The following is a 27,824-nucleotide window of genomic DNA, read 5'->3' as shown; positions in this document are numbered from 1 at the left end:
CCATACTGTAGCTGCCTTTTTCTTTAAATGTTCCATCTAATATGGAGCTTTGGTCTGTAAGTCCATCATTTCCTAACATTTCCAGTTGCCCGCATATGCTGCTATAAAGATGGCATGATGACTCACATCCTTACCAGACTCCCACTTTCATTATTCAGTGTAACACCTCACCCTCCACAACCTCTCACAGTTGCAGTCTATCAGAATCAGGAAAGGGGAGGAGGGACCAGTAGTGGAACAGGCCTGAGTTCTTTTTCAAAACTGTAAGCTGCTGTGAAATCCATTTAGTCGGTTGTGACTAGCTTTTTGGTCTGGGGATTTGGAAGCGGAAGGAGAGAAGTTTAAAGTGAAATAGAACATAATACAGTAGAAGAAAAGACATCAGAGTGCTTCATACATTATAAGCATAAGTATCACTTCAGGTATATATGTGCGAGTATGTATGAATGTTTAAGGACTTGATATAAAGGCTATTTCAAAATGCAGGTGTTGGTTAACAATCTTAAATTTTCATGTTGGAGATCTACCTTCTAGTCCCAGCACAAACCCTGAATACTGTACTATTTATGCCTTCCTTCTTTCAACTAAACCTCACATCCACCTCACAATCATGTTATAAATTAAGATGGTGTTCTGGCTCAGTGGTAGTAATCTGCCTGCTAAGGCAGGAGCTATGGGTTTGATCCCTAATCTGGGAAGACCCGTTGAAGAAGGAAATGGTTACCCACTTCAATATTCTTGCTTGGAAAACCCCATGGACAGAGAAGCCTGGTGGGCTACAGTCCATGGGGTTGGAAAGAGTCACATACAACAGTGACCGACCAACCAACAACCAAACAACCCTGCGGGTACTGTATCTAAGAAGAAGTACTCTCCTTAGAAAACACAAAAAACTAACAAAATACACAAAACAAAATAACAACCCTATTATTACTTTTTAAAGAATTCTTATCTATCTTTATGTGCAAATAAATCACTGAGGTTGCACACAGCACTTTCATCTCAGGAACAATCCATTCAGGTCATATTTTAGACTTGTTTCCTGACATTTTATGTTTCAGTGTCTCTCAGATCTCATGTTTCCGGCTTGACAACTGTTAGTTACCTCCATCCTCTGAGGAGCTTCAAAATTATACTGGACAAAAGTCTTTCCCTGTTACATTTCATATTTTAAAATCACTTTCCTGGGTTTTTTGTTTTCAGTGATTTCCCCATCATTCTAGATTTCCCTTGAAAACATTTACCTGTACCTCTTAACGCTCTACTCTCTTATTCTTAGAAATGAATGTTTTATTTTAATAGGTCCCTACACCATTGCCCCAGGTTATAGTACTTCCTTCTGACAGCTCGGAACAATCAACCGAATGAAGCCTGTCTTTCAAACCTACCACCCACAAAATTCAGTCACCATGACCACCGGAATGTATTTTCAACATTTATAGACAAACATGGCTTCTGCTTAGTCATCTGATCTTAGTCAAATAAAACAGTCATCAAGGGTTTAAAAGTCTGCATTTCAGGATGAAGACTTTAGAGGTCCATCTTTCTTAATGCCTTTGGAAAATTATCTCTTTGAATACAGAGTTCATTTGAAAGACAATGTAATCTTTTTCTCCTGAGTTACTTACATTCTACATTGAGTTGTTTTTTTTGAACAGTTAGAATTCAGTTTAAAATAACTTAAAATTCAAACACAAGTCTAATGAGACACACACACACACACAAACGTGTTACAGTGGGCACTGTGCTAAAGGGAAGTCTATGTCAAAGCACATTTTCAGTCATGAGCCTAATAAGCCAATGGCTATTCTATCTTATAATTGCTTCATCCCAAATCTGTGGAATCATTTTGGCTCCTTTTTTCCTCTCACACCCATGTTTGATACATCATGAAGTCCTTTCGGTTCTCTTTCAGAATATGTCCAGGTTCCAACCACTTCCATTCTGTGTCTCTCCCCATTATGATCACCCTGGTCAGTCTATCATCATTTCTCACCAGGATTACTGCAAACCCAGTAATTACTGATCTCCCTACTTCTACTCTTACCTTCCTCTTGTCTGTTTTCAACACAGTGGGCACTGTGATCCTCCAAAACCTCAGACAGATCTTACTCTTCCACTCAAAATTCTGTAAGGGCTCCTCACTTCATACACAGCAAAGCCTACGCCCTTACAGTGGCCTTATGAGCTCTCTAACTTCCTCTCCTATTGCCCTTGTTTTCATTCATTTCTTTCCAGCTCTACACTGGCCTTCCTGCTGTTCCTCAACTTTACTTGGCATGAGCCAGCCTCGGGGATTCTGAATTAGCTGTTGCCTCTGCTGCAGTGCTCCTCCCCTAGACATCTCCATGACTAACTCATCTCTTTACCTTCAATGAGATCTACTCTATCTAACAACTGTAATGCTTCTTCTCCCCATCAACCCAATCTTGCTTATTTTGCCCTACTTTTTCTCTTTTCATAGCTATTTATCACCTTCTGACATATTAAGTATATTCTTTATTATGTTCATTGGTTACTGCTGTCTATTTCCTTCTGCAAGAATGTCTATTTTCCTTCTGCAAAGACCTGGGATCTTTGCTCAGAAAACAAATTTATATTTCTGTCATGGTTAGGTTAAGAAGATTTCCTAGAATATGCCAAAGGTACAAGAACTTACATCAGTAAACTGGTTCCAAATTTTTTTTTGAACGTACTATCTTGGTACTACCCCAGTGGTTAAGAATCTTTCTTCTAGTGCAGGGGATGTGGGTTCAATCCCTGGTCAGGAAACTAAGACCCCACAAGCTGCAGGGCAACTAAGCCCAGGCACTGCAACTAGAGAGCCTGCATCGCAACAAAGAGCCAGCCCAGCCCAAAAAACAAATATAGATTTTAAAAATCTTTCTTGTAAAAGTGAGATAGCACTTTTTGTGCTATCTCACCTTGATACCACAATTCTCTAGATAGGGATTTCTATTTCAAGTTATTTATAAAATGTGTTTAGTTTTATCAGACATGTGATAAGGAGCAATATAGCCACATATATCTGTCAGGTGTGGGACAGAAATGGGCAGATCAAGACAGAGCTTTCCAAGTCCCTCAGAGAAAGGAAAGCACAGCCTAAGCAGGGTGCTTTTCTTTTCTTTAACTCATAATCAAATTTATTTAGCTTAGTTTTGTCAAACTCACAATTGAGCTTATTTAACTTAGTTCTGTAAAGGAAGAGAAACAAATTGGTAATATGATGGACTCTGGTGAATTACTGGATTAATTATAAATATAAAAGAAGCCCCCAAATTAATTAAAATTATTATAAAACTTGATTGTATAATTTTTCTACATTAGGAAATTATCAACTTTCTGGCTATGATCATCAACAAACACCTCTAAAACTTATTTGATTCTTTCACCTAGTTTTTTTAAGTACTGTTTTTGCCCCCACATCAAAAAATAACAACTGGATTAAATAATTCACATCAAACAACAAAACAGAACAAAAACCAGAGAGAAATTAGGTATCAAACCAAAAACCCATGGACAACATCTACCATCAGAGATGGCCACTAAGCATAGCCATAAATTTCAAAATATAAGTAGGTAGGAACAAACACCACCGCCATAAGTCCTGTATACTGTACACTCATTATCTGTGTTAGCAGGAAGCAGAAGAAAGCAATGGGACATCTAACAGGAAATTCCTCAATAGACACAGGCATTGACTGGAAAGCATTACACTCCAAATCAAGAACATTCACTGAAAATGAGAATGACTTTACCCATCTTAAAATCCAGTTAAGAGTTAAGCACAAAAAGCCCATGGATAGACCTGATGAAGCAGGAGCCATGTAACCCCTTTCGACTTCAGAAACTAATTCACCTAGAAACCCTTCTCTGACAGATTCCCAAGCCAACAGGAAACTGGTGGGAAGGGTGCGTTTCTTGCTTGGCCCTAAATAATCTTAAAATAGATGGCAAAATCTAAATACTAAGTCTGCTGCTGTGGAAACCACTATCAGAGCAGGCTCCTCTAGAGGCCCACTTGTAAGATCAATGTTTGTCTTCCTCTTGTTACAATCCGAACCAGCCAAGGTTCACTCTAAGTCCTACTAGAAGATACAGCCACTATAGATACAGACCACCTTCACAAAAAATGTCTGAGAGAGACTAGGTCAGATATCACATCGCCTTCAACACAGTCAGAATCCAGCAACAAACAGAGGGTTTTACATAATTTGCCATGTTACTCTGCATTCACGTTCCACCTTTATTATCTATAAAATCATATATCATACCTTAATGTTGCAAGCCTGCTCCATTAGCCTTCTTGCATTTTCCTCTGCCCTGTACCTCTTTGGAAGCTGGACTCTGAAGAACTTTAAGGCGCCTTCAAAATCAGCCTGCAGAAGATCTTCCTTTGAGGTCTACAAAACAATCACCAAGAATCGTCCATTACATTTTAACCCACATTCATAACAAATACATTGCAAAAGGAATTTCTATTTTCCTGAATGTAACTTTTATTGGCCAAGATCTAGGTGAGGTCCAAAAATTTTTAGGAAGAGATTTCTAACCGCTTTAGTATAAGCTGAAATAAGTCACCATAAATCCTAGAAGTGACAATGGAATTAATTAACAAGCTAACATATTTAATTTATATAACCTCTAGATTAGAATGATGGATCCTGGCAAAGCTAACCACATTATGGTTCTGGGAAAAGAAAAATGCCAGAAAAAGGAAAAAGTGTGAACTCTGGGACACATCTGTGATTTCAACTTGGTGGGCATTTTAAGGATTTTTTTTTCCAAGCTGGGAAGACACAGATAGTACAATTAAACCACAGAAGAGTTACATAACAAACACCTAATGAGAGGATGACTTTTCAATTGATGACAATAGCAGCTCAAATGAAGAAAATAAGAAATTGTTCCATATCTTAAAGACTTAAAAAATTAAGTAAATGAAGCAAACCACTTAACTATTGAACTTCTTATGAAAGCTACTTTTGCAAAATTTACTTAAGAAATAACAACTACTTATATGCATGCACAGAAAATATATGCATGCACAGAAAAAAGACTGAAAGGAAATAAAAGAAAATGTTTCTCTGAAGAGTGAGGTTATAGTTTTTCTCTTCTTCTTTATATTTTGCTGTATTTCTTGTGGGAAAGATCATTTAATAAGAAAGGCAATAAATGTTTCAATAAACAACTACATGTAATCATTGGCAAATACTGAGACACAAATTATGAGACTGAGGCATACTGGGTACACTGAAATAGGCCAAGTCAAAAAGAAATTAGGTGTTAAGAGTCAGCACTTAATTGTCAAAAATGGTAGAAAGAAATGATTAAAACAAAAAAATATGGTAGCTAGAAATCACAGAACTACATGCAAGTTCAAATTTTACTCTATTTATATTCAAATGTAAAACTGATTAACAACTACATTGAAAGACTAAAAGGAAGTCAGAGGAATTCTGATCATAATGAGCTGTCATCACCACCACCCTGGTCTAAGCCATTGTTGTTTCTCAGCTGAGTCATTCAGCAACTTCCCAGCTGGTCTCCCTCTTTTTCCCTCTCCTTACAGCAGCTAGATACTTTTTCGGATCACGCTGCTCTTCTGTGTAAAGCTCTCCAATGGTCCCTACTGTGCTCAGAATAAAATCCAAAATCACCACCATTACCTGCAAGACCCTTTATGATCTGGGGCCCTGCCTTCCTCTTCAACATTATGTTGAATTGCATCTCTCTTCTTGATCTCAAGCTCCAAGAACACTAGCTTTCTTTCTGGTTTGTTTGGGTTTTTATTTTTTACACACTGAGTTCATTCCTAACTGAAGGCTGCTGCTTGTTATCTCTGTCTGGAATATTCTTCTCCCTCATCTTCATTATGATAATAACTTTTTGTGATTTAGATTTTAGCACAAATATAAGATTTGAGTTAGACCTTTTCTGAGCATTTAAATTCTTCCTCCTAGCCCATCAAGTCATTCTTCATCCACTCATTTTCTAGTTTTTCATTTGCTTTCATCCTAAAGAAAGGGGACTTATCTGTCTTGTTCTTTACTGTATTCACAGTGATAAGACTAATGCCTAGATTATAGGAGGTACTCAATTAAAATTTACTGAATAACTGAATGAATCCTCCTTTCGTCTCTCTTTCACTCTACATATATAATTTTTTCTCTCCTTCGCTTCTCTTTTAAATAGAAATGTAAAATAAAATATTAATTCACACAGCAGGCATTTTCACAGGGGACTAGGTTGGCCCAAGTTTAGATTCATAAACTAGTAATCAGAAAACAGAGCCAGGCTAACAGTGCCAAGGGAAAAAAACAAGCTTCAGTACACCTCAGACTTATTTCCTCCCTCATAGATACTGAAAGATGGTGGCAATAAGTAGTGGAGAGAATATTTAGCAGGATAAAGTGCTATCAACTCACCTTAACTGGGAAAGGCAGTTACTGGAAACAAATTCAGCCCCAAAGTGGGCTTCTTCAACTGAAATATCAACTGCTGAATTATTGAGAAAGCATCCACCTACCAGTTATACCAGACATACCACATCCTATTTCACCTGTAACAATGGTTCTGATGAGTATCTCTTTGGTAATTGTTGGGAAAATTCAAGACAGGCTGCTTATAGAGTTTGTAGGGAAACAGGACTGGTAGCTTTCTTCATCATTCAAAACCTCTAAGCGCACCTTTTCTATTGTCAGTGCAACTAACCTCTAGTTACCTACAAACAGATGACCCAGAATGGTGTGGAACAGTCTATCGCCTGCAGGCGGCATGGTTACCTAATTTTCTAATACTGCCCAAGGCCTAGTTTCAAGCCCAGCTTCTGAGATCATACAAAAGAAGAAAGATACAGCCCAACTCAGATGAAGTCTCTGGAAACCAGAATTCAGAGTACTCTGTGGCTGCCCTTTTCAAGACACTGCTGGTGTTAGCAAAGCTCCAGATTGCCTGAAAATGTGAGTTGCTCATTTGTGTCCGACTCTTTGCAACCCCATGAACTGTAGCTAGCCAGGCTACTGTCCATGGGATAATCCAGGCAAGATACTGGAGAAGATACTTGCAGCCATTCCCTTTTCCAGGGGATTTTCCTGACCCAGGGATTGAACCCATGTCTCCCGCACTGTAGGCAGATTCTTTACCATCTGAACCACCAGGGAAGCTTACTTCAACCATCAGTTCAGTCACTCAGTCGTGTCCGTCTCTTTGCAACCCCATGAATCGCAGCACACCAGGCCTCCCTGTGTATCACCAACTCCCGGAGTTCACTCAGACTCACGTCCCTCGAGTCAGTGATGCCATCCAGCCATCTCATCCTTCGTCATCCCCTTCTCCTCCTGGCCCCAATCCCTCCCAGCATCAGAGTCTTTTCCAATGAGTCAACTCTTCGCATGAGGTGGCCAAAGCACTGGAGTTTCAGCTTTAGCATCATTCCTTCCAAAGAAATCCCAAGCATACCCACTATTAAAAAGTCAAAAGATTAACAGATGCAAATTAGAAAGGAGATGCAGGACTTATTTTGAGGGACAAATTGATTTTTATATTTTGGAGGGTAATCAGAAGTATTTTTATGACCCAGATAATCATGATGGTGTGATCACTCACCTAGAGCCAGTCATCCTGGAATGTGAAGTCAACTGGGCCTTAGAAAGCATCACTATGAACAAAGCTAGTGGAGGTGATGGAATCCCAGTTGAGCTATTTCAAATCCTGAAAGATGATGCTGTGAAAGTGCGGCACTCAATATGCCAGGACATTTGGAAAACTCAGCAGTGGCCACAGGACTGGAAAAGGTCAGTTTTCATTCCAGTCCCAAAGAAAGGCAATGCCAAAGAATGCTCAAACTACCGCACAATTGCACTCATCCCACACACTAGTAAAGTAATGCTCAAAATTCTCCAAGCCAGGCTTCAGCAATACGTGAACTGTGAACTCCTTGATGTTCAAGCTGGTTTTAGAAAAGGCAGAGGAACCAGAGATCAAATTACCAACATACGCTGGATCATCGAAAAAGCAAGAGAGTTCCAGAAAAACATCTATTTCTGCTTTATTGACTATGCCAAAGCCTTTGACTGTTTGGATCACAATAAACTGTGGAAAATTCTTCAAGAGATGGGAATACCAGACCACCTGACCTGCCTCTTGAGAAATCTATATGCAGGTCAGGAAGCAACAGTTAGAACTGGACATGGAACAACAGACTGGTTCCAAATAGGAAAAGGAGTATGTCAAGTCTGTATATTGTCACCCTGCTTACATCATGAGAAATGCTGGACTGGAAGAAGCACAAGCTAGAATCAAGATTGCTGGGAGAAATATCAATAACCTCAGATACGCAGATGACACCACTCTTGTGGTAGAAAGTAAAGAGGAACTAAAAAGCCTCTTGGGAGGTGGGAGGGGGTTTCATGTTTGGGAATGCATGTAAGAATTAAAGATTTTAAAATTTAAAAAATAAAAAAATAAAATAAAAAAAAAGAAAGTGAAAGAGGAGAGTGAAAAAGTTAGCTTAAAGCTCAACATTCAGAAAATGAAGATCATGGCATGTGGTCCCATTACTTCATGGCAAATGGATGAGGAAACAGTGGAAACAGTGGCTGACTTTTATTTTGGGGGGCTTCAAAATCACTGCAGATGGTGACTGCAGCCATGAAATTAAAAGACACTTACTCCTTGGAAGGAAAGTTATGACCAACCTAGACAGCATATTCAAAAGCAGAGACATTACTTTGCCAATAAAGCTCCATTTAGTCAAGGCTATGGTTTTTCCAGTGGTCATGTATGGATTTAAGAGTTGGACTGTGAAGAAAGCTGAATGCTGAAGAATTGATGCTTTTGAACTGTGGTGTTGGAGAAGACTCTTGAGAGTCCCTTGGACTGCAAGGAGATCCAACCAGTCCATTCTAAAGGAGGTTGGTCCTGGGTGTTCAATGGAAGTACTGATGCTAAACCTGAAACTCCAATACTTTGGCCAGCTGATGCGAAGAACTGACTCGTTGGAAAAGACCTTGATGCTGGGAGGGATTGGGGGCAGGAGGAGAAGGGGACGACAGGATGAGATGGCTGGATGGCATCACCGACTCAATGGACATGAGTTTGAATAAACTCCAGGAATCGGTGATGGACAGGGAGGCCTGGCGTGCTGCGACTCATGGGGTCACAAAGGAGTTGAACATGACTGAGTGACTGAACTGAACTGATCAGAAGTATACATGGGCTTCAGCCCACAGGGTCGTAAAGAGTTGAACACTACCAAGTGAACAAAAAAAGACCTCTATCTGTGTACCTGGCTGCTCTGGGTCTTAGCTGCGGCATGCAGCATCTTCAGTCTTCACTGCGGCATGCGGCATCTTTAGCTGCGGCACAGGAGATCTAGTTCCCTGACCACCCAGGTCCCCTGAGTTGGGATCATGGAGAGTCAGCCACTGGGCCACCAGCAAAGTCCCAACATGGCAACTTTTATACTTGAGTCTTTAACTTCTTTTAAGAGTTACTGAGTTGGCCAAAAGGATTGTTTGGGTTTATGGAAAAACCTGAATGAACCTTTTGACCAATCTGATATAGTCTCTCTTCAATGAGTAATCAATCCTTGCAGCAGTCAACAACAGAGGTAAAAATGGGAGAAAAACTTTCTCATCTGCTTTTTCATTCTTTCCTTAAAATTAATGTTTTAAGGAAGTTTACGAATTAAAAAAAAACAACAACTAGGATACAGTTTGACAGCATTAGAAATCTGATCAAAATTAAACCTTAAATGGCTACTGGAGGGAGAGTGGGAACATTTGGTTATAGATGTATGTCAATCCTTGGCCTGAGAGTCCTCCAGTTTCACCATGCATAGGGCCCAGAGTACCAGTACTGAAACTATAGCCAACACTGACATGTTATATAATGATCTGATAATAATTTCCCATGTCATATAAAAGAAGAAAGAAAAAATCAAGGAGGACAGGAAGATTTTGAACATGAGTAAAAGCTTCTCTCCTCTTTCTCCAAATTTCACACACTTACAGAGGAGAATGAACTCTGGCTGTGTGCCACTGTTAATACCATTTTGGGAGTGTTTTTCCCACTGAAAAATTCAGTGCAAGAGTATCACAGTTTCAAGTGATTAAAAAAACAAGAGAGAGAGAAGAAGGCAGGGTGGGTGGTAATGAACAGTTCTAACATTTGAGTGTTAGTTCCAGATGCTTCTATTCCAAACCTCTCGCTGTTCTCAAAAGACAAATCTTTTCTTTAAAGGCCCCTATCAGCAGCAAAATCTAGATTTGATTATTTTAGAGGATTATTTGGAGAAAAAAATGTAGGCACAGTTCTCTTTCTCACCTTCACTATATTCACCACAAATGGCTTTTTCTTCCTTTAGGCATAGAGTCTATCAGGATTTCCATTCCATTGAGCAAAGTTTTTAGAGGTCTGAAAATCATTTGGAAGTGCAGGCTTTAGAAGAGGACATTATTTAGCTGGTATCTAGGATATCTGTATCCCTTGCTTTGGTATTTTAATCTCACCAAAGAAACGTATGCTTGGTGGGTCTGCACACAGAATCTATGTCTTGTGGTAATATCTAAAGTGGAACACTGGTACTCGATTTATTAAAGGGAAATTATTCTTTACTAAGTGTACCTTTGAAGGACCATAAGCAAAAATTCCAAATGTGCTTGGTGTTCCTGTAGTTTGATGGTCCCTCTGTGCCTCAGGGAACAAAATATAAGGCTCAGAGTTCAAATCCACAACACTGTCTTGGTAAATCTTGGTTTAATTTGATCTGTTTCATTAAGAAAAGTAACTGGCCTCATATAAAAAAATACTACTTGGATCTTAAATGCAAAACAGGGATTTGCATGTGGTTAGCCCCTACATAGTCATATTGAAAACATGACTGAAAACCTAAACTTCAGTTCCTTCCCTCACTGGTAATGGAAAGATTACAACATTGCACGTGGTAGGATTCCTCTTAGGACCACTCTGGGCAGATTAACCATCGATCCCATATCATTAGGCAGTCCAATAACACAAGGCTGAACAACTAGACATCCCCCTGGTACACACTAAACTCTGAGCCATAACTCATTGGATAGCTGATCCCAATTCATAGCCATATTGCTCATTAAAAGGCATGTGATGTGATTTCTCAGAATGTAGAGTACCCTAATTCTATCAACAATCTTTTAAGCTGTGTAACAAAGTCAGAGATTTCCAAATGGCCCTACAGATAACTCACCATACACTGTTCACATAGACTGCAAGTGGCTCTACGACCTGTAATGTTTGAGCCCAGAACAACGTGAGGGCTGTATCTACTTGGGTACCTAACTTGGCAACCGAGCCAACTTTGTAAAGTTGCGACATATAGACATCTATAAGCCCCCCACAGATCCAAACCTTGTGAAGACTATAGCTTTTACTGTTGACAATCATTCTACACTACAGGCAGTTTAAAGTCATCCCTGATGCAGATGTAGGTATGAGAGCCATTTCTTGTTATCAATTTTATGTTTTCCCTCAAAATGCTGAAAATGTAAATGCCAAAGAAAGGCAGTACCAGATCACTATAAAGTTATCAGTGGAAGCCTGTGAGACACAAAGTTAAGCAGTCTGTAAGGATATAGAAATGCATTAGATAAAAAACTGATTCCTTAAAGAGAAGCAGATCATTTGTTGAAATATATTTTAGCACTTTTCAGTGTCAAAGCTCCTAAAATGCTTTCTGTTTCACTGTTTAAAAAAAAACCTCCTTTTTAATAGAATCATGATTCTTCAGTTTTCTTTATTACGAAAAAAAATGTGACTCAGGGAAATAAAATTCAAGTAAGCACTGATGACCTCACCTGGGCATTGAAACATATGTTTTGAGCTTTTCTTTCTTAAATTACAAAGGAACTGTATTTCTCAAAAAATACCATCCCCTTCCCTATAACTGTATGCTGGTCACTGCATCCAACTTCACCTTGCAGTGATAAATAGACTTTCTTCAGGGTGAGAAACCCATCATGTGCACAGCTACCTAACATGCCTGTTATAATGATATAGGAGAGATCCTATTTATTTGTAAATAGGTACATTAAGACTGAGTTAATACTTATAAAGATAAGTATAAACAAAGATGAACTATACTAGAGGGAGATATATGAGGGAGAGAGTTAAATTCAGTCAGGTCAATCTTGCACTTCTGAAAAGACTCAAATATGAGAGAACCAAATGTAGGAACAGTCTAGAATGGCATTAAACTCCACTGTATAAAATAGACAAAGCGAAATTATTCTTGCCCAATTACCAAATAATGGTATAGGACTACTGTAGACCAATTATATTATAGAACAGTTGCTAGGTATAGTTCTCAAACTGCTAAAAAGAAACCCTGCACCAGTGATTGTGGGTATTTAATTTTAACCCTTGATAGGAAGTGAGGAAGAATGATTTTTTTTCTCTTCTTCAGGAAATAAAATTTTTTTAAAAAAGCAAATCAGACTTCCCAGACTCAGCACAGACCCAACAGCCCTAAGCTGTTTCCAGATAAACAGTTCAAACATTCCAGGAGAGAAATCTGTAATTTCCTAATCAATGATTTTTAGGGAATAAAATTCCCTACTAAAACAATCAAACTGGACACCAAAGAGAGAGGTTAGAAAGCAAACCACACATAGTCTAGATAAGTCACAATAATGTCTGTTGTAAAATTTAACCCTTTGGAGACATAAATAACAGAATGCCTCCACCAAGCACTTGGGTATCCTGCTTTATTGCTGAGCCTGGCCAGCCATAAGACCTTTTTCTTTTTGCTGCCAGAGAGATAATGCCACTGATGTGGGCTCAGAGAGGAGAGCCATATCTCCTCCAGTCAATTAAGGAGTGGCGTGGACCAGGCTCGGACAGAGTCCCTGGGCAGTGGCCACTCTGCACTTCCTTCCCGGTAGAGTGGGGAAGGAAATAGGAGACCACAAGCCTCTTCCGGGGATACAAGGAATTCTCACAGAGGATGGCAGATTCTCTACAAATGAAGTTCAATGAAAAATAGTCTCACCGCCAGAAGCCGAGGCACAAACAGACGATGCCCCATCCCCAGAAGTTCCAGCACTCGACACGCATACTCATTCACCAGCTTGCTCCTCTCGTCGTGCATGTCCTGGGACTTTTTGACGGGAGCTGTGAGCTTAGCAGCTGGGGCTGGGCAGGGCACCCCTTCTTCCATGAGCAGTAAGTAGGTATCCAGAATGAGAAAGCGGGATCTCTTATCCACAATTTTGAGAACTGCAGTGGGAGGGGAGCCAGGCTTCGGTCTCCCCGGGAGCACGCACAAGACAGTCTGTGATGGGAACTGCCAGCTAACGTCTCCACGAGAAAAACATTTTGGCTAAATTATCCACTGTGACAGAGCCCCAGAGAAGACTGGAAATGAAATCAAATGCTGATCTAAATTAAAAACAACAACAACAACAAAAAACAAACAAAAAAATGGCAAAAGCAATCAAACGCAAGAAAATGGCCAAGAATGATGCAGGAGAGTTCACATACATGTGTAAAAACGGACAAGATGCTTAGAAGGGTCTAGCATGAGAGAGTGTGTGAGTGTGTGCTGTGCATATGTGTGTGTGAGACGGTGTGTGTGTGTGAGAGAGAAAGAAGAGACAGCAGCAGCGGTAGCCAGGAAGCCAGGGCAGTTGTGAAGCTGCAAGGAGAAAAGGATGAGCTCATTGCAATCCTTGGTTCGTGACAAGCAGCGCTGCTGTTGCTGCTGCTGCTGCCTCTCGCTGTGAATCAGTAATGAAGGGGTAGGGAAGGAAGGGGAGGGAAGAGAAGGAGGTAGGTGAATGAGCATGCAGACTGTGTCTCGGGGGAGAATGCTGTAATAGGAAGCCAATGGCGAGCCGTTGGGCAGATGCACTTCCCCTCCCAGTCCACCTTCAATCAGTGTTAGGCTGACAGCTTATGCTGTTGAATCCTAAACCCACAGACAGATGAACTCGCTTCTCCCAACATGTGATGCTCACAGGAAAATCAGCCAGCCTGCCGGCTAAAAGACTGACCTTTACTCACTCCTGCTTTCTAATAACGATGGATACCAGTCTGATTTTATACCACATATTTAAAGTGGGAGGCTCCAATCCTCGTTAGACCACTGAAATTTCTAACAGAAGAGAGGCTCAGGGGAAGATGACAAAGTATGGACAGAAGAGCAAGGACCGAGGAGCTAAGAAACGACACACCCTCAAGTTGAAGTGTTTATGCAGTAATGACTTTTCGCAGTGCTAGGATATGCAAAAGTAACACGTCATTCTGGGAAGGCTAGCTGCAACTAAAAGGAATATTTTTTTAAAATTATGTTGATTTTTTATTGAGGTATGGTTGATGTAAAATATAAGTTTCAGGTGTATAACACAGTGAAAATGAAGATTTTTATAACTATATAATATGATAAAGCATAAAAACCTACAACATTATAATAAAAGAATACCTTTAAGGAACTATTAAAGTTGAGATTCTCAAAGTAGAAATAACTTTCCTAACCTAAAGAATTTGATAAACACTCAGTTAATAGTTCTAAACATTTTGTTGATATCTTCCAGTCTAGTCCTGCCTTGTAATAAGATAACTGAGAGTCATCCACAGTTTAAAATTTTACAATCTTAGTATTGCAGTTTTACACTAATTTCCTTGGTGTGAACGATCAGTTGTCACAAAATCAAGGCAAAAGGACAAGATCCTCACTCAGTGTAGTTTCTTAACTTTATCCTAACAATTAACTAACACATATCCAGAATCTTGGTGCTAAATCTCTGGAGTTGGTCATGAATACCAGACCAGCTTCTCCATACAAAACTGTAGCATGGTACAGAGTTAATGGGGCTAGGAAAGCCAGAGCAAGTTCCTTCTCTTAATCTGACAAATAAGAGTTACGGATCTCATTTATTGACATAAATCATGATCATCTCTGTGATAGTGATTACTAAATTACATTAATTACAGAACTGAAGATTAAGGGAAATGTTGCCTTCTTTAACAGAATATTGTTTGGTTTCTTTTCCCAAAACTTCAGGAGAACATTATTTTGGTTAGACATTTAAAGTATTAATTAACAAAATATCTTAAATAAGATATGTATATATTGCTGCCAAGCCTTCTATTTCTTCCAAAAATTATTTCTCAAAAAATATACAGAAAACTCAGCAGTGGCCACAGGACTGGAAAAGGTCAGTTTTCATTCCAATTCCAAAGAAAGGGAATGCCAAAGAATGCTCATACTACTGCACAATTGCATTCATCTCACATGCTAGTAAAGTAATGCTCAAAATTCTCCAAGCCAGGCTTCAGCCATACGTGAACCATGAACTCCCTGATGTTCAAGCTGGTTTTAGAAAAGGCAAAGGAACCAGAGATCAAATTGCCAACATCCGCTGGATCATCGAAAAAGCAAGAGAGTTCCAGAAAAACATCTACTTCTGCTTTATTGACTATGCCAAAGCCTTGACTGTGTGGATCACAATAAACTGTGGAAAATTCTGAAAGAGATGGCAATACCAGACTACCTAACCTGCCTCTTGAGAAATCTATATGCAGGTCAGGAAGAAACAGTTAGAACTGGACATGGAACAACAGACTGGTTCCAAATAGGAAAAGGGGTACGTCAAGGCTGTATATTGTCACCCTGCTTATTTAACTTATATGCAGAGTACATCATGAGAAATGCTGGACTGGAAGAAACACAAGCTGGAATCAAGATAGCCGGGAGAAATATCAATAACCTCAGATATGCAGATGACACCACCCTTATGGCAGAAAGTGAAGAGGAGCTAAAAAGCCTCTTGTTGAAAGTGAAAGAGGACAGCGAAAAAGTTGGCTTAAAGCTCAACATTCAGAAAACGAAGATCATGGCATCCAGTCCCATCACTTCATGGCAAATAGATGGGGAAACAGTAGAAACAGTGTCAGACTTTATTTTTGGGGGCTCCAAAATCACTGCAGATGGTGACTGCAGCCATGAAATTAAAAGATGCTTAACCCTTGGAAGCAAAGTTATGACCAACCTAGATAGTATATTCAAAAGCAGAGACATTACTTTGCCGACTGAGGTCCGTCTAGTCAAGGCTATGGTTTTTCTTGTGGTCATGTATGGATGTGAGAGTTGGACTGTGAAGAAGGCTGAGCGCCGAAGAATTGATGCATTTGAACTGTGGTGTTAGAGAAGACTCTTGAGAGTCCCTTGGACTACAAGGAGATCCAACCAGTCCATTCTGAAGGAGATCAGCCCTGGGTGTTCTTTGGAAGGAATGATGCTAAAGCTGAAACTCCAGTACTTTGGCCACCTCATGCGAAGAGTTGACTCATTGGAAAAGACTCTGATGCTGGGAGGGATTGGGGCCAGGAGGAGAAGGGGACAACCGAGGATGAGATGGCTGCATGGCATCACCGACTCAATGGCAGTGAGTCTGAGTGAACTCTGGGAGTTGTTGATGGACAGGGAGGCCTGGCGTGCTGCGATTCATGGGGTCGCAAAGATTCGGACACGACTGAGCAACTGAACTGAAAACAAACACACATCCCACACACACATAAAAGAAACACCTGCATTTTTACCTTCTTTACATAGTGGAGTTCTGCATGAGCTTTTGTTTGAAAAGACTGTGTTACTGTGTGAACAGCACTGCCTTAGTAGCTTCACATTTAAGAGCAAGGGGATATTTTGACTTGAACAAGAAGGAAGAATTCAGTGACTCCTTAGCTTAAAGGATTTTTTTTTTAATTACCGACTTTTTTTTTTTTAAAGGATAGGGGAGTTGCTCCCATGTATGTGACTTGGTCTCAAAGAACACTAGCAGAAGCATTATTTTAAATTTATATAAACCAGAAACAAAAAACGTATTGTCCAAAAGAACTCTGGTAAAAAAGAAGTAAAAAAGTAATCAAAAGACTTCGGAACTATAGGGTTTGGCTCTGATGTACACAAAAGAAGTTAAAATTATATGTATTAAATATTAAGTGTGATAATTAAAATATGATATTTTAACGAGCAAACCAGGTTATACTTCAAACACATAGGTACATTTAACAAGATGCTGTAAACTATAAACAGGTGGTAATATGTTTCAGTTTTCCCAGTCTCTCCATCATTCTTCCCCTAATGTACCTATTATTCTTGAAGAGAGAAAAGGCACAGTCAGCCTGGGGCTCTGGGTGACTCCTGCTGGGATGGCATAAGTATTTATAACGGGTCAGGTCTTGGGTCCAGGGCACACCTCCTCCAGTCAGGCTAAGGAACTGGGGTCACACTGGGGCCCTACTGAAGGCACAGGGGATTAGAGGAAGGAGCAGGAGGACATGGGGGCAGGTCTAGCTGACTCCTCCTACCAGCCCCTGAAGCAAGATCCTGATCCAGAAGGTGCAGAACTGCCAACAGTGGTGGGTGGAGAAGGTGGAGCTGCTGACAGCCTGGCTGGAACTAGGTCCTAGGGCTTCATTCCCCGGACAGGCCAGTAGAGAGTGAAGCTGAAGATGAGGAGGGAGCAACAGCACCGAGTGACCACAACACTGCCATGGACCCAGAACATGGCAAAGTTGGCGGAAAGGGCAAAGGCGGTGATTTCAAATGCCGGGTGGCCCACCAAGCCTGGCAGGTGTCCGCTGTCTGCCAATGACCTCACTGTTTTCAGGTTGGCTTCCCCTTAAGAATAGGCTGTTGATCAGTATTAGGTAAAGCATCACTTGGTAAAAAGAAAGAATGTAACTAGTGATTTCTGAAGCCCTAGAAGAGTGAGTAATCTCAGTGACCATTTCCCCTTATGCCTCCCCAACTCCCCAAGTAAATTATTTATCACTCATCAGATTTAGCAATAAATACAGTAAACTTTTGAAAGACAAATTTTTGAGTTATATAGTAGGCCAAAAATGAAACTAATGATAGAAAAGAAACTCTTCTGCATTAACCAGTTAATAATACATGATTTCTCATATTTCCTTACACTAGGAGATTTTTTAGAAAATTCTGTAAAGTAAGTTCAACAGCAAACTGAAGATAATATGGGAAATGTGGATGAGTCATCCTATGAGGCAGAGTGAGAGAGAGGTAAAGAGGCCCAGGCAGTGATCCCAAAGCCATCGTCTAAAGAACAGCAGCCTCATGCTGGAGCGCTGGAAGCAGGTGCATGGTGGTGCCGTCCTAATTAGAGCTCTGGGCTTGAGTGCGCTTCCTGAGCCGCTCCACTGACTGTGGCCATGTGCAGGACATAAATAGATTTCCATTGTAAAATGAAAAGCATACTTGACTTAATTTATGGAACTGTAATTAAGAACACTGAGTGCATAGTTACTTCAGGGGTTCAGTTCAGTCGCTCAGTCGTGTCCAACTCTTTGCGACCCCATGAATCACAGCACACCAGGCCTCCCTGTCCATCACCAACTCCTGGAGTTCACTCAGACCCACGTCCATCAAGTCAGTGTTGCCATTCAGCCATCTCATCCTCTGTCGTCCCCTTCTCCTCCTGCCCCCAATCCCTCCCAGCATCAGAGTCTTTTCCAATGAGTCAACTCTTCGCATGAGGTGGCCAAAGTACTGGAGTTTCAGCTTTAGTATCATTCCTTCCAAAGAAATCCCAGGGCTGATCTCCTTCAGAATGGACTGGTTGGATCTCCTTGCAGTCCAAGGGACTCTCAAGAGTCTTCTCCAACACCATAGTTCAAAAGCATCAATTCTTCGGCGCTCAACTTTCTTCACAGTCCAACTCTCACATCCATACATGACCACAAGAAAAACCATAGCCTTGACTAGACGGACCTTTGTTGGCAAAGTAATGTCTCTGCTTTTAGGTTACAAAGGTGAAAAAAGGAAAACCCTCCCCAATCTGCAGGAGCTTCACATCAGGAAGGCATTCAAACACAAAGGTAAAGCAGGGCGTGGACACTGTTAAAGGAGAAGGAACACACTGCGTGTTGTGACCTAGTCATGTCTCCACTGTCTGCAACGGATGCAGACAGCAGTGGGTTTAGACTAGTGGGATTGGCCTGGCTCCAAATGTAAGAGTAATAATAATTAAACAGATCTCTAAGAGCAAAGCAGGGCATTGCTTACAAATATCATCCTTTAGTCACATTTACTAACTGAATGACACGAGTGAGGTACTTAACACTCTCTGGGTCTCTGTGAAAAGGTAGTATCACCTACCTAGTCAAGTCATTCTGAAAACTTAATAATTGATGTATAGAAAGGAATTATCTCCTAGTGCCAGCACAGGATGGGCACCAGATAACCCTAGAATTTCTTCCATTCTTTCTAGAAAGTCAAGAAAAGAGGAGAGCAAGTGTAAAATGCATCGTCTTCATCTGGGTTAGAGTCTAGAAAGACAGAAGGCTCTGGATGTTTTAACAGAGAGTTACCCAAATACCGATAAAAGATGCTCCTGTAAGACCAACTGCCTCTTTAGCTGAGATTTAGATGGCGAATAATAAGTAGCAAAAGGATCCATGCTCTTCTCAGCTAGGACACGTGAAACTTCAAAAACTCAATTCTCTATTTCTTTTTTGTCTTCTAGACTGTTTTTAAAAAGCTGAGGCCTCAACAGTTTGGCAAGTTCCTAAGATCCAACAAGAATGGATACTACCCTCTCCAGTATTCTTGCCTGGAGAATTCCATGGACAGAGGAGCCTGGTGGTCTATAGTCCATGGGGTTGGGAAGAGTCGGACACGACTGAGTGACTAACACTTTTACATTTTTGTTTTTTTTTTTAAGATCCAACAAAAATAAATAAATAATATCGAGTAGTATGGTATCTTGGAACTCTAAAAAACCCACAACTCACTCTGCCATTCAATTCTTGGTTCTGCTTAGCACTGTTCCTTGTGCTTCTGGAGGTAGAAAGAACATCAGAGACTGCTTCTGTCTTTATGGATTATTCAGGCTACTTGAAGAAAAGGCTAAAATGAAATGTAATGAGACCAAGTATACAACTTGGATCACAGGGAAATGAGTCTCTTTATCTCGTAGCTGGGACTCATACACTGAGGAATTAAGAGTTCAAAATAAGAAAGTACATAATTAGCTAATATCATGGCTGGTATGGGTACTTCAGTTTACAAGATTATTGGAACTCAAAGAAGAAAAAAGATCCTTGTAAAATATTACAGACTTACCTAGTTTTCTACGAATGTTTAGATTCTTGTGACACTTTAAGCATAGCTATCTTAAAGGAGTTTTTTTGTTTTGTTTTACTTTTTTAGAAGAGAGAACTTTTCCCCACCAAAATCAATTCAACAACATTCTGAAGAGTCATGGCAGTATCACTATTACCTTGTTATCTACTCTTGTGATCAGATTTAAGAGTAATCATAATTTATTAATGCAAGAACGTCTACAGTCTCTTTGGGAGTTGGTCATTTTGCTCTGTTTCCTTATCTTTGTTGGCAGTTGGCTCAAAAGACTGCCTATTTGTATTACTGGACCTTTGTATTTGTTTAAAAAGGACTACTTATGGTAAGTGAGAAACCTGAAGCTTCCAGGCACTCAGTTGGATCTTGTATTTTATAATCATACAGGATACAGGATTTTTTTCCATGCGATGTTAGTGAAAATATCTAAACACAGTCAGTTTCCTTTTCTTCAAGCTAATTATCCTTGTTGATAACTGGGTCTCCTATGAGCTGGTTTCTGGACCATTCTAGACTGTTCACAGTCCTACCTCCTGCTCCAAGGAGATGATTTTGTTGGACAGTGTATCTCAATAAAGTATTGCCCACACTAATATACTTGATAACTCTAGAATCATGAAATGATGATTTTATGGTTAACAGAATCATCAAATAATGCAACGTTTTTAGACCCTAGAAACACCAAAGTCTAACACACACGTTCGTCCTACTGATGAAAAGACTGAGGTGGCAGGTAAGTGACTTGCTCACAATCATAAAACATGCCTGAAGGCGAGCCAGGAAGCCAGAGCCCCACTGCACTGCAGAGGACCTAGCATTTCCTGCTCTGTAACTTGCCCTCTTTTGGTAATGAAGCCCATTAAAAAAAAAAAAAAAAAAAAAAAAAAACACCTCTCAGAAGGAAGACTGTGCTCCACCATTTTAATGGAACTGATCTGAAGCCTGGTCCTGCCATCTGACATGAATGAACCTAAGAGACTTAAATTTGAGTTGAGAGGAGGCTTCCAAAAGTCCGCCTTGATAATAGACACTTCTAAACACACACACTTGTGATAATAAAGCACATCTGCCTTCTAGGTTTGAACTGAGAAGCACTCTCTTCTTCAATCATACAGAGAAGCTACACCCTTTGCCGCTAGGCCATAGTATCTACATAAAAGCAGCTTTTTTGAAGCCATGTTAGTGATGAGCTTGAAAATGGAAGCTAACTTGGTTCATTCATTCCCTCCTCTGGACAGATTGTGTGAGGCTCATCTTTATTTTCAAATTGAAGCAGAAGGCATAAATGGTAGCATAGGTATTTTTTTTATTAATTAATTAATTAATAGGTTGGTGCAAACGTAATTGTGGTTTGGGACCATGAATTTTAAGTCATTATAATAACTAGGCTCAAACACATCTTTATTAATCAAAATAGGTACCACTACAATCAACACATTTTTGTCAACAAGAAATAAGTGTGTTTATTCCTGTAGTATAAAAACACATCCTTCGGGATTCCGTGAACTCTTGGAAAGCTGCTTCTGCCTCCTGCTGGTTGTGAAAGCCTTTTCCCTGTGAAGTTGTCAATATGCTTGAGTCAGCAAGAGGTCAGGGGAATATGGTGGATGAGGCAAAACTTCCCAGCTCAATCCGTTTATCTTTTGATAAACCAACCTCGTGTTGGTTGTGTGATATGCACTCAGGCGTTGTCATGGAGAAGAATTGGGCCCTTTCTGTTGACCAATGCCGGCTGCAGACATTGTAGTGTTCAGTGCATCTCATTGATTTGCTGAGCATACTTCTCAGATGTCATGGTTTCGCCAGGATTCAGAAAGCTGAAGTGGATCAGATGGGCAGCAGACCACCAAACAGAGACCATGACCATTTTTTGGTACAAGTTTGGCTTTAGGAAGTGCTTTGGAGCTTCTTCTTGGTTTAACCACTGAGTTGGTCATCACTGGTTGTCGTATACAATCCACTTTTTGTCACACCTCTCAGTCTCACTGAGAAATGGTTCACTGTTGTTGTATAGATTAAGAGAAGACAACAAAAACTATGATTTTTTAAATCTGTGGTCAGCTCATAAGGCAACCACTTATCAAGCTTTATCACCTTTTTAATTTGCTTCAAGGGCTGAATGACAGCAGAATGGCTGATGCTGAATTCATTGGCAACTTCTGGTGTATTAATAGTTGTAAGAGGATTAACTTCAATGATTGCTCTCAATTAATCATTGTCAACTTCTGATGGCCAGCTACCATGCTCCTCATCTTCAAGGCTCCTGTCTCCTTTGCAAAACTTCTTAAAGCACCACTGCACTATACATTTGTTAGCAGTTTCTGGGCCAAATACATTGTTAATATTGTGAATTGTTTCCGCTGCTTTATGACCCATTTTGAACTTAAATAAGAAAATCGCTCAAATTTGCTTTTTGTCTAATATCATTTCTATAGTCTAAAATAAATACAAAACCCACAGCAAGTAATAAGTCATTAGCAAAAAAACATAAAGTGACAAGTGTGCGTTAAAATGATGTATAACATAACCACATTTAGTTAAGAATGTACTTCAATATCAAATGGCAAATTTCAACGATGCAAAAGCCGTGATTACTTTTGCTAATGATTTACTTCTGGCTGCACTGGGTATTCGTTTCTGGCGCAGGTTTTCTCTAGGTGGTGAGTGGTGGCAACTCTCCAGCTGCAGTGCGTGCGCTTCTCCCTGCAGTGGCTTCTCCTGTTGCAGAGCACAGACTCTATGAGTGCGGGCCTCAGTAGTGGCCTCCTGTGGGCGCAGTAGCTGTGGCTCATGGACTTAGCTTCTCACGGTATGTGGGATCTTCCCCGACCAGGGATGCAATATGTGTCCCCTGCATCGGCAGGCAAGTTCTTCACCACTGGATCACCAGGGAAACCCCAAAGGTCTGTTTTTTAATTTTAAATAGAGATTAAAATGATGACATATTGAATCGAGACTGTTCCTTGATGATCTCAAGCTAGACCGGCATTTTACTTTTTTTCTGTATTTTGTCATTGTTGTTGAAAATAATGAGGTGCTATATTCATCTTGATAAGTTGTGAATTGCCTCTTCCTCCTGCTCATGGTCCATCTCCAGTTTCTATTAAATTTTCTATCTCTGGAATCTTTGTGTTACATAGAATGGTAGGTGTAGTTTAACAGCTGTCACTGTGAAAAATAATATTTTCAGTGGACGAGTTATATGGGTCAGCTCATGTATTAGCAAGTGAATTTGTTTCCACAAAATGAATATGTCAAGATAAGGACATTCAATTTTTTTTGGAATAGCTAAGTCCATGTTCTGAAATCAAGATGCTAATAGACTATGCTAGTTCCCTCTTCCCTGCTTCCCACTCATGACTTCAAATGGATTCAGTAGAATTTCAAAAGTAGCAAGCTGGTGAGAGTAGAGGTGATTTTTTCCTTTACTTTCACTGAAGGTGACTGGCTTTCTCTCCACCTCCCTTGCGCATTCAGCCCTGTATACACTGAGTGTTGCCACAAGCTGTCTTGCAGGATGACGGTAACAAATGAACAAGTGTGTGAGGGTCTTTACTGCTTGGTGGGCTCCTTCCCCTACCTCACACACATATTTGTTTCAAGCAAATCCTAACAAAACAACTTACACATCACAAACTCTTGATAAACATTTAAGTGACTGAAAGTATAAAGAATAATAGTTACCATTTATTTGGAGCCTATAACAGCCATGAATTGGGCTTCACAGGTGGTGTTAGTGGTAAAGAACCTGCTTGTCAATACAGGAGACATAAGAGATGCAGGTTCGATCCTTGCGTTGGGAAGATCCCCTGAGGAGGGCATGGCAACCCACTCCAGTATTCTTGCTTGCAGAATCCCACAGACTGGCAGGCTACAGTCCATAGAGTTGCAGAGAGTCGGACACGACTAAAGTGACTTGGCACACACGCCACAGCCCTGAATTATGCCAAGGCCTTACAGTATGTATTACTGCAGTTAATCTTAACAACCAAGTACACCCATTTTGGGCTTCCCTGGTGGCTCTGAAGGTAAAGAATCCACCTGCAATGCGGGAGGCCAGGGTTTGATCCCTGAGTTGGGAAGATCCCCTGGAGGAGGGCATGGCAAGCCTCTCCAGTGTTCTTGCCTGGAGAATCCCCATGGACAGAGGAGCCTGACAGACTACAGTCCATGGGGTCACAAAGAATCAGACACAACTGAGCGACTAAGCACACACACACCCATTTTTACAAAGGAGGCAGCTGAGCTTGAAAAAGAAGTGACTTGCTCAAGACCATGTAGCTACTAAATGGTACCTGCAACTATAAAATACACATCTGATATATGAGTATTTTAAGTCTAGTTGGAATTATTTGAAACAAAGAGGGAGGTGGAGGCTAGACCCTAGAGGATAGTCAAGTTAGTCCAGTGGAAACTACAGGATTTTCATAGTCATAGTCACATAGAGTGACCAATGTGTCATTTTAAAATTTTTATTTATTTATTTTAATTGGAGGTAAATTACTGACTAACATGTCTTGGTTCTAAAAGAAATGATAAAAACAAAAATTTATGCACACTGTACCCTGGTGATCTTACCCATACCTTTTTTTGACTACTTGACAACCCAATCCTGAGATCAGCTCTCTCTCCAGAGCTCCCAGTCTATGTATCTCTTCTTCCTGAACAAATGCAGCCTCACATGCAAATTAATCCTGGTATGTCCAAGGTCACCATTTCTTCCCCAATGCAGGTCCTCCTCTTACATTTCCCATCCTAGTGAACAGTATCCTCATCTACCCCATCACCCTAGCAGACACCTGGGGGTCATCCTAGAGTCCTCTTTTTAACTCCACTTCTCCCACTCAACCCATCATTCAAGTCCAGTTGACTTAATCTCCTCATCATCTCTCAAAACTATCCTCTCTTCTTCATTGCCAATGCTTCTGATTTGAGTTCAGCTTTAGTATGACATGCTGGGACTTCTATAATCTGTGATACTCAAGTTACTTGAAGTCACCCTCCCTCTACACAGCAGGTAACTGCATACCATAATATCTTTGTTCTTGCTCTCTCCTTTTCTTGAGCTGTGCTTCCCCTCTAGTTTCACTTACCTTTTCCTTATTTGTTACAAGTCAGCTCTTGTATTACCTCCAGCAGGAACCCTCCCTTAATCCTAGGGTTGGCGGGCATGGCCTTGCTGCTTGGTCTCTTTCCACCTCTGCTATCTCTCTCATAACACTTCTACTTTAATGAGCTGCTACCTTAAGTATCAAAATCAACACTTGGGGTCCTTCTCCCCTACTGAGACACTGAGAGATAGGCGTCATCTATTAGCCTTCTTTTTGTCCTAAGAACTTAATAGAGGCAATTACTTGAGACACAGTGAGTATTCTACAACTATTTGTTGAAATGGTTCAGCATTCGAAATGGACAAAATAATATCATTCATGGGAGGGATAGATAAGCATTTCTCTGGATAGAGATACTGATGCTTTAATATTTCTGAGCCTTTTAATTTCTTTTGGTTGTACCACATATCATGTGGGTCTTAGTTCCTTGACCAAGGATCGAACCCACGCCCACTGCATCTGAAGAGCAGAGTCTTAACCACTGGACCACCAGGAAGTCCATCTGAGCCTTATAAAGGGTTATTCCCTCTTTCTAGAATGTTTTCCTCCATTATTTTTTCTTTAAAAATTATAACAATCCTGCAAACTGTTGTCATGGAAAAAACAAAAGCTGAGATATCAGAGAGACCTGGCTTTAAAACCATAATTTCAAATCCAATTAGTTGCATGACTTTAGGAAAGTTAACCTCTCTGAGTCCCACTTTCCATAGTAATACTATGAAGTTGCTAATGTTTGTTTCTAGCTTGGTAAACTGGGATGCTGGTAAAAACATTAATTGATAGGGAAAGTGCTGGGGACAAAGTATGGAGGATGAAATTGGTAGAGAGGAATATGTGGCAATCCATTGGAGATGTCCCATAGGCTATGGGAAGTAGAATATGGAACCAACAGATGGGTTTAGGAATCACTGGAAGTCATATGCAAGGTGAAACAAGGGAATAAATGAAGTAAATTAGGGAACTATGGAAGTTATGAAGAGAATCTGCCTGCAATGCAGGAGACCCAGGTTCGATCCCTGGGTTGGGAAGATACCCTGGAGAAGAGAATGGCTACCCACTCTAGTATTCTGGCCTGGAGAATCCCATGGACAAGGAGCCTAGTGGGCTATAGTCCACGGAGTTGCAAAGAGTTGGACACGACTGAGCAACTAACACACATGGAAATTATGAAGAACTGTTCTCACGGTATATTTGGATAGTCTTCTTAATCATCCCAGATGTAATTTAATAACTAATTGTATAACTATACTGTTAGGGAAATGATCAACCCTACCAGACAGAAAAGTTCCATAGCTGCATCAGTTTCACTCACCAGTATGTTCCAGCACTCAGTAGAGTAACTGCCTATAGAAGGAGCTCAGGGAACACTTACTGAGCTGATGAATGATTGAATCTCACATCACACTCACCAATGGATATTCTAATCATATGCTTTTTTGAAATCTGGTGACTAAAATAAATAGTAATGTGAGACTATAAGCTCCTAGTAAAAATGTCCTGAGGTGAGGGTAAAAACAAAAACCTTGTAAGTTCCTACTGTGGGCCAGACCTTGTATCATCTGCTTCCATGCATGACCTCACTTCATTCCCATAATATGTTGTAGTACCATCACTGCTAAAACAAAGGATTTGCTCGTGGTTTGAAAAATCAGTGTGCCCCATCTCTGCAACATCCTTAATTTCTCACTTCCCTTCTGCCTTTTAAACCCAATTTATCTGTACGTCTTGTCAGCCCTATCCACAAAACTATCTGAAATCTGTCCTCTTTTTCCATCTTAATTGTCACTACCTTGATCTAAGGCACCATCATTTCCTGACTGGGCTTGAAATAACATCTTAATTAGTCTCTTTGTTTCTGTTCTTGCCTCTTTTCAATCTACATTCCACACGCTAGAATTCCTCAATCAAAACAATGTCTTAAAACCACAAATCACATCAAATTTCTTCCTGATTAAAACTTACACTGGCTTCCCATGACTCAAATACCAATGTATTTCTGTTCTTTATAAGTCTCTAATGATTCAGCCCCTGCTTAAATCTCTGACCACAACTCCATCCTCTTTACATCTTGCTCACTCACTCACTGGGCTCCAGCCACACTAGCCTCCTTTCTGTTTCAAACATATAATTTTTCCTGCCTCAGGGCCTTTGCACATGCTGATGCCTCCAATTTACATATGGTTGGTTCCACAGCAACATTTGACTCAAACGTTATCTTGCTCCTAGAGGACTTTTCTTACCAGATTTTCTAGTGGCAGGTAGTAGTAACACTTAGATTCCTCTGTATTATTTCTTTCATGACACTTACTACTATTTGAAATTCTTTATTCCTTTCTTATGTATTATCTTTCTCTGCAACTAGAAAGTACCATGGCAAAGCTCACAGGGGAGAAGAGAGAGAGTTTTTAAATTATCTTGATTGACAAACTATTAGAAAAATATAACCATAACATAAGGTTCCTGTCTTAGCTTCTTTCATTCATTTACTCATTTTTACTTTAGAAGATTATTATTTTACAGGGTCTTTTGAATCTCTCTTTTCTTTAGCAACCAATAGTCAATGGAAGTGACTC

At 40.2% G+C, this 27,824-nt stretch overlaps 1 protein-coding gene across 3 annotated transcripts in view; it reads right to left on the bottom strand.

Moving 5' to 3' along the window:
• RABGAP1L (RAB GTPase activating protein 1 like) overlaps window positions 1-27,824 on the bottom strand; it is a 719,827-nt gene that overhangs the window by 146,144 nt on the left and 545,859 nt on the right. For 2 of the 3 annotated variants that reach the window (XM_018060617.1, XM_018060618.1), the window contains exon 19: window positions 4,275-4,403. In XM_018060617.1, coding sequence (XP_017916106.1) covers window positions 4,275-4,403 — 129 coding nt within the window. Of the gene's footprint in view, window positions 1-4,274; window positions 4,404-13,027; window positions 13,799-27,824 lie in introns of those variants that run through there. The other variant, XM_018060619.1, reaches the window with a different exon arrangement.

Source organism: Capra hircus, chromosome 16 (assembly GCF_001704415.2).
Source record: "Capra hircus breed San Clemente chromosome 16, ASM170441v1, whole genome shotgun sequence".
NCBI lineage: Eukaryota > Metazoa > Chordata > Mammalia > Artiodactyla > Bovidae > Capra > Capra hircus.
This window is presented reverse-complemented; position numbering and strand designations above follow the sequence as displayed.